The sequence below is a fragment of the Trachypithecus francoisi genome, unplaced genomic scaffold (assembly GCF_009764315.1).
Source record: "Trachypithecus francoisi isolate TF-2019V2 unplaced genomic scaffold, Tfra_2.0 Lachesis_group12, whole genome shotgun sequence".
Classification (NCBI taxonomy): Eukaryota; Metazoa; Chordata; class Mammalia; order Primates; family Cercopithecidae; genus Trachypithecus; species Trachypithecus francoisi.
The window spans coordinates 108805912-108816722 of NW_022681457.1; the positions used below are offsets into that span (position 1 = coordinate 108805912).

At 51.5% G+C, this 10811-nt stretch overlaps 1 protein-coding gene across 11 annotated transcripts in view; it reads right to left on the reverse strand.

Moving 5' to 3' along the window:
- Window positions 1-10811, reverse strand: part of FHAD1 (forkhead associated phosphopeptide binding domain 1) — a 160791-nt gene that overhangs the window by 44989 nt on the left and 104991 nt on the right. For 9 of the 11 annotated variants that reach the window (XR_004441076.1, XR_004441077.1, XM_033228219.1 and 6 more), the window contains exons 17-20: window positions 9881-9988; window positions 9538-9645; window positions 5659-5766; window positions 1728-1835 (exon numbers count right to left, since the gene is read on the reverse strand). Coding sequence is in view for 9 of the 11 variants with exons in the window: in XM_033228219.1 (XP_033084110.1) it covers window positions 1728-1835; window positions 5659-5766; window positions 9538-9645; window positions 9881-9988 (432 nt within the window). In the remaining 2 variants the exon portion in view is untranslated. The remainder of the gene's footprint in view (window positions 1-1727; window positions 1836-5658; window positions 5767-9537; window positions 9646-9880; window positions 9989-10811) is intronic. The other 2 variants (XM_033228224.1, XM_033228223.1) reach the window with 1 other exon arrangement.

The window sequence follows — 10811 nt, forward strand, 5'->3', positions numbered from 1 at the left end:
TTTCCCTTGCACTGTAACTGCTAGAGTAAAAATTGTGACTCATTCATTGATTTCATGATACACTTTTTTTTTTTTTTCCATTAGTCTCATTCCGGATCCCTTTTACGTCCCGACTTACCTACTTTTAAAACTTTAACCTCGCCTTTTTGCCTACCCATAGTGTATTTCATGGAGGATCCATGGTACATCATTTGGGGGACACGGCTGCTTGGGAAGAGGCTGCCTTTCTTGGGCTCTCCCACAGCCTGCAGCATGTGCCTCCCTGCAGGGGTCCTCTGTGACCGTGACGGCCCTGGGCTGCCAAGTCCTGCATCACTTCACCCAACTCTCGTCTGCCTTCTCTGGACACATGCCAGTTACTCCAGGTCCTTCCTTGAAGACTGGTGTCCAGGGCTGACGTGCAATCCAGATGTGCCTTCCTGCCTAGCCTCCCTAGAGCAGCCTTGTTTAAAGTGCATCAGCACCACTTGGGCTGCTTATGAAACATGCAGCTTCCCGAGTCTGTCCTCCACCCGGGGGTCAGAACTTCTTGGGGTGGGGTCCAAGAAACAGGCATTTAAAAATAAATTCCCCAGAGATTCAAATGCATGCTAATGTTTGCAAACCTTTCTTTGAAGAAAATGATCCAAGGTTGATGTGAATAGAGACCTTTTTAGTCCTAGCTGGTCCTGAAAATCCTTTGAAGTCATAGTCACCTATATTTAAATTTAACCCATTATTGCCAGGTTGCATGTTTGTCAACTGGGCTTTGACTTTGACATATTGGTAATTGTATGTGTATGTGTTTTGTACTGCTGGGACCCAGGAGAAGCGAATTATGCCCTACTGCTTATGAGGTACCCAAGACAGGGTCAGGTGCGAAATCCACTTCTATTCCTACTATGTTTACAATTCTCAGTGATAACAGTAAACGCATTTTGATTATGAAGGTGATGATAATTATGATGACAAGCTCTGCTGGGAAAACTGATATCGGCCTGATCAGAAACCCAGGTGTCCATACCCTTACATCTCCTCTCTCTTTTTTTTTTTTTGAGAGGGAGTCTTGCTCTGTCACCCAGGCTGGAGTGTAATGGCGCAATCTCAGCTCACTGCAACCTCCACCTCCCGGGTTCGAGCAATTCTCCTGCCTCAGCCTCCTCAGTAGCTGGGATTACAGGTGCGTGCTACCACACCCAGCTAATTTTTGCATTTTTAGTAGAGATGGGGTTTTACCATGTTGGCCAGGCTGGTCTCGAACTCTTGACCTCAGGTGATCGGCCTCCCAAAATGCTGGGATTACATGTATGAGGCCCTGCGCCCGGCCAACATCTCCTCTCTTAAGCTAGGCACCTGAGCCCAAAGCTGAAGTGCAGTAGAGAGGGAGGGGTGAAGATTTAGGGTTGGGGAGTCAGACAGTCCGGGCTTCGGATCCTCCACTTCCCAGTCATGAGTTTGCCATGCTAACACGGGCAGCTGACACATATACGTGGAATGCTGAGTGCCTCTCCATGTGTTCTGTGGGTATAACAGCAGTCACGTCTCACAACAACTCAAGGAGATTGATCTGTGTGTATTAGGTGTATTTCATAAGTGGGGAAACTAAGGCACAGAGATGGTAGGGTACTTGTCTGAAATTCCACAGCCAGGCCTGGGGAGAGGCAGGATCTGAACCCAGAGCCTGGCTCTAGAGCACTGCCCTTCGCCGTGCTGGGCCCCTCTTGTCTCTCCCTCCCTGCGGCTCATACCTCTTTCTGCTTGGTTAAGCGATTCTCCAGGTCTTGCACCTTTTTCTTTTCCTTCTCCATGGCCTCCGTTGCTTTGCGTTTCTCGTAGGCAATGCTGCTCTCTGAGATCTGGAAGTCAATGCAAGTGGTTTGAGGGCCTGTGCCCTCAAAGGGAAATGACCCCGAAAAGGGAAATCAGGACGAGTCACTGTGGAAGCCACCAAGTCAGGGTTGGAGAGAAAGATCTCAAGGAACAAAGCACCCACTGGGGACAGAGGTGAGAACCGTAGCATGCCCAGCATGGTGAGAACCCGGGAGCCATATCTTAGTCATGTGTGTAAAGGAGTGAGTGAGTCATCATTCAAGATTTCAGGGCAGGTGTTCAGGAAGTGACATGCTGGTGAGTGGTTGGGTCCTGGTATTTGGCACTGAGTCACTGAATAAACTGGCATGTGCTGGCACCGATGCTGGCCTTTGTTGGAAGTACCTGGCTCTTTGGGAGGTGGGGCAGGAGAGACAGTGCTGGGGAGGTGCCTTCTGTCTCTGTAGACCCATGTCAATGGCTCCAAAGGAGGACCGAGGCAGCCACTTCCAGTCTACAAAGGCATGGGTTTCCAAAATTCCTGTCTAGGTCAGTTTGTAGCTGAGAACACAAACACCATATACCTGGTGACGGGGAGAGAATCAGAGGCCCAGACTCACCTGTACATGCCCTGGGAGGTAAACAGCTAGGGAGGGCTTGAAAAACTCTATCTGCAGCTGTTGAAACTCTTGCAGTTATGCACCACCCCCGCCCCCACCAACATAAAGTTCACAAGAAAAGGATTTTGAATATACATGTATATGTACAACAAAAGACCAGAGGAGTATGTACTAAAATGTAAGTGACGGTTATTTGGGGGGAATTGGGATTATGGCAACTTTTATTTTGTTCTTTTCACAGGTCTACATCTTCTAAATTTTCTTTAATGCACAGGTATTATTGGCAAAAAGAAAAACGAATGAAAATTGTTACAGGGCATGCAGTGATAGGAGATGGGAATATCCTAATTCAAGGGACAGTATGAGACTCGAGATGTGTGTGGTCCTGAAGGAAAGACGATGTTCCCAATGTTGCGGGTGTTAACATCACATGCATGGCACCCACCCACCCCACCCGGCTCTGCATGTCCAACTCCCAGGCCCCCACCCGACCACATCTCCCAGAGCAGACCCACCCACCCCACCCGGCTCTGCATATCCAAGTCCCAGGCCCCCACCCGACCACATCTCCCAGAGCAGACCTGGCTTTTCCTCACTGTCAAATCTTCACTTCAGATGCTTCAACCCTTGCCCTGCAGGTCTAAGTCCTGCCTGTCCTACAAGGCCACCCACACCCTTCCGCATGCCCTGTGGCGAGGGCTCTTTCCCTTATCTTATTATGCACCGCTTGGTGCGTTGCAAATGAAAATAGTGCACAGAACGTATTAGTGCATCCCATCTGCAAACCCCAGAGAGCATCTATCTGATTATCCCTGTTTCACAAGAAAGGAAACGCAGGCTGTAACTGAGGCAGTATAAAGACAAGCAGTGTTCCAAGGCCTCATCACCAGGAAGCAGTGGTGCAGGCTTAGATGCCAGGGCCCTCGTCTTAACCGCTTGGCCTCTGGGCCCTGATTCAAGCCCTGTCCACTTGGAGGCAGGAGACTTTTCTTTTTCTTTTTCTTTTTTTAATTTTTAAATTTAAATTTAAATTTTTTTTGAGACGGATTCTCACTCTGATACCCAGGCTGGAATACAGTGGCATGATCTCGGCTGTCTTCAACCTCCGCCTCCCAGGTTCAAGTGATTCTCCTGCCTCAGCCTCCCGAGCAGCTAGGACTACAGGCGTGCACCACCAGGCCCGGTTAATTTTTGTATTTTTAGTAGAGACGGGGTTTCACCATGTTGGCCGGGGTGGTCTTGAACTCCCAACCTCAAGTGATCTGCCTGTCTCGGCCTCCCAAAGTACTGGGATTACAGGCGTGAGCCACTGCACCTGGCAAGATGAGTTTATATGTTCATACCCAGGCTGGCACAGAGCCCAAGACACCGCCTGGTTGTAGCCTGAGCTTCGGGACCCCATCCCTGGCCCATATGTATAAGGGAGGCTCTGGGGGTAGCCGTTACCATGGTTTGGGTCCCACCCCTTAGCATGTCTGTGCTCCCTCTGCCTACCTGGACTCTGACCTCACTTCCCTCATGGGCTTGGCATTGTCCCGCTGCCAAGGGCTTCGCTTCAGGCTGTGCAGCCCCCACCCTGCTGTGCCCACTCAACTGCCCACCCCACCTGGACTCTGACCTCACCAGGGCAGGTGCATCCCAAGCCATGAATATACTGACTCCTCATATTACACCTCTAGGGCGGTTCTGCCACCACACCCACATGGCAGATGAGGGCACGGAGAGGGCAAGGGGCATGCCCAGGGTCACACAGCCTGTTAGGGCAGAGCTGAGATTTGAGCCCAGAATGAACCCTTTAGCCTACCAAGCTCTGCAGTTCCTTCGCCACCTCTCCCACCTATTTCCTTCCCCTGCGCCCTGGTGCCTCCCATTTTGGGCCAGCTTTGGTTTCATTCCTCACCCAGTCTCCCTCCCGCACCCCCCCCTCGAACCCCCCGCCCACCTCCTGGCAAGTTCAGGTCCTGACCTTCACACCTGTGCCACTTTATCCAGTGGTCCTCTCTGCCCCCAGGTTCCTTTTCCCTTCCAGTTCTCACTGGAATGTCACTTCCTGAGCGGTCCTGCCCTCGGGCACTCTCCAACCTGCTTCTCGGCTTTGGCTTTGTGGCCCTGGAGCCGCCCCTGCTTCTGCAGGCTGTCTGTTTCCCTGCGCTAGGATGGAAGCTCTGGGCAGCCTGGCCCTGGTCTGTCTTGCTCACTGCGATATCCGCGGCACCCAGAACCGGGTCTGGTACCCCGTGGATGGATGAATGAAACCGAAATCAGCAGGTGGATAAATGAATATATATGGGCAGATGAATGAAACAGAATCAAACCATTCACTGAGCTATCAGCTCTGTTTCTGGAAGTTCTGTGGGGGCCGGCAGGTGTGTGTCTGTGCCACCTCTGTCCCTGAAGCCCAGCTCATGGAGATGCCATGTGGGTCCCTGAGTGACCTCCTCCTGGCCCCCCGGCTCTTACTTCCAGGATGTGACCCGGGCGTCCGGGCTGACCTGAGGGCCTACCTCTCATGCTGCTCTGGGCAGGTGTGTCTGGTGGGCCAGGTCCCTAGGTTGGTTGCATTGGGGTGGGTGGACGTGGATGTCTCCAGCTCTGACCCCTCCTTTCCTCCCTGGTGTCATTCTGTCCTGGGGTGCCCATCTGCTTGTCCATTCCAGAAGGCACTGATTCCTGCGGCTTATCTGATGTGACAACCATGTGTGCTTACTATGCACCCACTTGTGCCATCTCTTTTTGTGCTCTGTGTCCTTTACTCCTCAGCCAGGCCAGGGAAGGCCTGCTCCAGAGTCTATGACACCAGCAGGCCAGGCCAGGAGCTTTCTCCCGTGGCCATGCCGGGTGTGGCATACATGCCTCTCTGCTGTGAGGATGACGCTCGCTAAGCCCCTGACCCAGGCTGAAACCCAGGGTTCTCTCCTGGGGAGGATCCCTCTTTCCTAGGTAGCTGAACCAGAGAGCAAAAAAAACTTCGCAAGGGCCCTCTAGGATGTAGGGTCCAGTCCTATGTACTTTACACCTGAGAGCATCTAATCTGATGAGGCAGGGACTGTTAGCATTCCCATTTCACAGATGAGGAAACTGATGGATGGGGAGGTGGCGATCTGCCAGAGGTCACATGGCCAGTAAATGGCAGATCTTGGCCACTTCAAAGGGAGGCGTGACTGTGATATCTGCCCAATTTCCCACCAGACTCTCCCAGGGATCTCCCAGTAGCTCCTTCCAGAGGGTTCTTTCCTGCTGCTGCTCATACCTCCTTCTGTTGGGTTAAGTGGTTCTCCAGATCCTGAACTTTTCTCTTTTCTGACTCCAAGGCTTCCTTTGCTTTTCTTTTTTCATGGGCTATGCTGCTCTCCAAAACCTGCAAATCAACAACCAGTGCACTTGGTGGCCTGCACATTTAGGGGGGAAATTGCTAGTAATGATCATAATAATCATAGTAACAATAACAGCCAAAGTGTTGGGGCAGCTATTAGATACGCCTGGGTCCCTGGCCAGCCCTTCAGTCTCACAGCAACTCTGTCAGAGAAGTGCTGAGAGTGGCCCATTTTACAGATGAGGACACCGAGGAGCAGGAAGTCAGAGAGGGCCCAGAGCCACACCCTTTGTCAGAGGTGAGGCCAGCATCTGAAGCCTGCGCAGAGGAAAGCACGGAGCCTGAATAAAGAGCTCTCGACAGGGAACCTGGGAGCAGCGGGGGCAGCTTCCTATCATGGGGCCAGGCAGCCTCTCTGATCAAAAGAAGAGTCTCGTCAATAATGGAATTTCCGTTATTGAAATAAATCTCTTCAACAGAATTCGGTTTCAAGAGAAGGGCAGTATGTTGGATTAATGAGCCACAATATGCCAGTCTCTAGAAGGGACAAGCAATGTTCTGGTAGGATGCAGGGACGAAAGTGTGGCCAGTATTTAGTGCCCTAATCAAGGAGTTTTGTCTGGGAAGTTACTTGCTGGTAAGCTATTCAACTAAACAGCTTAATGTAAATCACCAAAGGAAATATGTTGCCAGCCCGTTTCCAGTCAATGGCTTGTGTTTCAAACACCAGGTTACCTGTCAGGTGTTTAGAACTTGGAAGATGGTTTCCATTATAACTAGTGGTGAGGGCCCCAGATGAGCCCGCAAAAAGTGGTTAATCCAGAATATGGCTGAGATATTGTATACTTTGCAGTGAAAAGCAGTTGACAAAACTCCAACACTCTGCTGTCCCAATACCAGCCTTAACGCAGAAGAAAAGTGACATCATAAGAATTTCATGTTTATTTGGATCCTTTGAAGTGGGTTTTGGGGTAGGACATTTTCCCGTGAACTGTGAAAGAGACTTTGAGGCACTTCCTAGGGACTTAGGGTTGGCCCTGCTGTGTCTGACTCTGCGTCTACACTCGCCAGGCCTTCCCCTGGGCAGCTTCTCTGTAGCCGGGACAGGTACTACTGGGAAGAGGGGCCTTGCCTGGCTCACGCACAGGCCCTACATGCCTAGTTACCGTGCTTCCAAGTTCACAACGGATAACAGGGATTAACTCTGAACATGACCTCAAGACCCAGATTATGACCTAGTGATTCTGTTGACCTTAAAAACCCTGATAATGTGGCGGAAGAGCTAATGAAAAGAAAATCAGGCCAGGCGCGGTGGCTCACGCTTGTAATCCCAGCACTTCGGGAGGCCAAGGCAGGCAGATCGCTTGAGGCTAGGAGCTGAAGACCAGCCTGGCCAACACGGTGAAACCCCATCTCTACTAGAAATACAAAAAATTAGCCAGGTGTGGTGGTGTGCGCCTGTAATCCCAGCTACTTGGGAGGCTGAGGCATGAGAATCGCTTGAACCCGGGAGGCAGAGGTTGCACTGAGCCAAGATCATGCTGCTGCCCTGCAGACTGGGAGACAGAAAAAAAGAAAATCAAATAGCCACCGGCAGTTGAATGGAGCCTGTGGCTGGGGCTACTCTTTCAATTTTCCCCAATAGGAAGCCACAGAGAAGTTCTGCCAAAAGTAGGCTGACATTTTAACGGGCCCAGGGTGACCCAACCACAGATCCTCCCTGCAATGAAGCTTGAATTTTTCTCCTGAGCCCCGTGGCCTCAAAGTCTCTAAATTTAAGGATCTTCCCCAGGCCTTTGCTGTTGACATCTTGGGGCATTTTTTTTTTTTTTTTTTTTTTTGAGACAGAGTCTCGCTCTGTCGCCCAGGCTGGAGTGCAGTGGCTGGATCTCAGCTCACTGCAAGCTCCACCTCCCGGGTTTACGCCATTCTCCTGCCTCAGCCTCCCGAGTAGCTGGGACTACAGGTGCCCACCACCTCGCCCGGCTAGTTTTTTGTATTTTTTAGTAGAGACGGGGTTTCACCGTGTTTGCCAGGATGGTCTCGATCTCCTTTCCTTGTGATCCGCCCGTCTCGGCCTCCCAAAGTGCTGGGATTACAGGCTTGGGCCACCGCGCCCGGCCCATCTTGGGGCATTTGACTCAAGTGACTCCTTGGAGACCCTCCTGCTCATCCCCACCCCTGGAGGCATCACTTGGGGGCAAACCTCAGTGATGCTCTGGGAGAGGCTGCAGGACACAGCTGTGCCAGAGACGGCAGCGATGGATGGGCAAGATTTTACTCGAGGAGTCGGTGTTGATGAAAAACAAATATCCAAACAGAAGAAGGGGCACAAGCGGCAGCAGAGACAGTAGTAACAGCTGCCATTTACTCAGCAATAATTCCACAGGCCAGGCCCTCCGTTATACACTAGATCTGAGCCCACAGCTGCCCCTTCGAAAAGGGAGGTAGTGATAGATCTGCTGCAGCCGGGCCAGGCTCTCCATTATACACTAGATCTGAGCCCACAGCTGCCCCTTCGAGAATGGAGGTAGTGATAGGTCTGCTGCAGCCAGGAAGTAGCCCATCTCGGATTCGAACTCGTGTCTCATCTGGCTGCAAAGCCCACACTCCCCTGTGCTGTGTCAGGACTGAGGAAAGCAGACATGAAAAGGGATCAGGGATCTGAGGGTGACCACAAGCTAAACATGAATCCACAAATGTGGCAGAGCTTTCCCAAAAGCCAGTTCGGACATATTAACAGAAGTAGAACATCTGCAATGAGGGAGGGAAGAGTCCTCCCCTAGGCCGCTGTGGCTGGAGGACAGTGGTTCTGGCCACCTCCCTTTAGGAAGAAAATGGGTGATGGGTGACAAACTCAAATGCCTGTGAGGCCCAGACAGATACCAAAAATGACGTGGGCTGTATTTAATGCAATAGGGAGTGGTGAAAACTGGCAAACTGCTGCTACCCGGTAAGGCTTCTAGTCCGTTTTTGCTAAGTAGAAACAAGGGCTAGATTTTCTGACTTTTCGGGAGTGGATGGAAATCTCAACTTTTAAATAGATTTTATGAATTCAAAGTAAAATATTCTGGGGCCAAACGTAATCTCCACAGACCCTGTTTAGTCGCTGAGCTTCCCAGTCTGTGACTTCGGGAGAGCAGCACAGGCCACAGGAGGGGGCCAGCGCCAGGTTCCAGTCCTGTGAGGGACCTGAGGAACAAGGGTGCTTGGGCCTGGGGAGGAGCAGATGCAGGGCGCGGGCGCCTCTATTTTCACACATCTGAGTCACCGTGTGGAAGAGGAAGTGGACGTACCTTGTGGGAGTGCAGGGGAGGGCAGAGGATTGATACTTTTCTGGGGCATAAGAGTTTGACCCCATTCAACCTAAAGGGAAAATTTTCTGTTGGCCTGAGGCATCCATGCTGGGATGGACTGCCCTGGGGTGGAGAACATTCCTCGGCGGTGGTGCTCAAGGCTGGATGCTGGTGGAGGGTCCATGCAGCCCTGAGGTCCCATGACTGTCATTCTACCGTTTCTGTGCTTTGGAACACAGAAGATGCCCATGTCACCATTCCTACCTGTCTCCCAAGAGCTCTCTCTCTCTGACTGTGTTTTACACTGTTGACAGTTTTTCCCCAACTGGTTGTCAAGGCTACAACTCTGGGGTTCCCTTGAGTCTCCCACGCTTCCCGAAGTAGCTGAGTCCACCCAAACGCAAACTCCATGAGGAAGGCTCCACCACGCGCTCACCCCCATCATCAACGGCTCTGAACTTAATTCCACATGGCCCGGAAGCCGACTGGGGCTCAGCCGACTCCATCTCCCCGAGCGTACCTCCTTCTGGCGGGCCAAGCGTTTCTCCAGCTCTTGGACTCTTGTCTGCTCTTCCTCTAATGCTTCCTTCACTCTGTTCTTCTCCTGGGTAATGCTTTCCGCCAAAGCCTGAGCCAAGGATCATTGTTTAATAGACACGGTTACTGTGGCAGGAATTTGGACTCTGCCAGGCACCGCATAGGTTACCTCTTCCCTCCTGACTGCACCTCCCTGAGGGCGCTGTGGGCAGCACAACCCTGGAGCTCAGAGCCGGTGGGCCCAGACCAGAGCCCCAGATCCACCCTTCTCAGCTGCAGGGCCTTGATGTGGGCTCGAGCTGACTCTGTCTCCCTGAGCCACATACCTTCTTCTGCTGGGCCAGGAGGCTCTCCAGCTCTTGTATTCTCTTCCGTTCTTCCTCCAGAGTCTCTTGCGCTCTGTTTCTCTCTTGCGTAATGCACTCCTCCAAAGCCTGGAAACCAATGACTGTTGTTTAATAGACGTGGTTACCACGGCAGGAATTTGGACGCTGCCAGGCACTGCATGGGCTACCTCTTCACTCCTTACCACCCTCCCCTGGGGAGGCTGTGGGCAGCACAGTCTAGGAGTTCAGAGCATGTGCTCTGGAGTCAGGAGACCCAGGGTGGAGCCCCAGGTTGATCCTTTCCAGCTGTAAGACACTGGGGAAGTAAAGCTACCAGAGCCTCCGTTGCCCTGCCTGTACAATGGAGACAGTAGTAGTCTTCCTGTGTTGGGCTGATGTGAGGGGTGGATGGGATGATGAACACGAAATGGCTGGCACAGTGATAACCATGCTTCCCACCTTGCAGAGGAGGAAACAGGCTTACATGAAGGAATCCACCCAGTTTACTAGTAAATCACATGAGTAGGGATTCTAACTCTGACCCATTCGATTCTGAAGCCTGTGTTCTAAACCAGAGGTTAGCAAACAATGGTTTACAGACCAAATCTGGTCTGTTTTTGTGAATAAAGTTTTATTGGAACACTCTGTGCTTGCTGTGTATTGTCGATGGCTGCTTTGGCAGAAGAGCAGAGAGCATATGACCTGCAAAACTGAAAATATTTACTATCTGGCCCTTTAGGGGACAATTTGGCCAATCCCTGATCTACCGCATCGGTGTGTGCACAGATCAAGTGATTGTTGTCAACAATTGGTAATAAGAAAAGAATGTTAGATTGATAAAGGAACCCAGACTTTTTTTTTTCCCCTTTGAAACAAAGTCCTCAAACAAGTCAAGATTCATGAGAGGGAGGCTACTTAACGAGCCTGGACA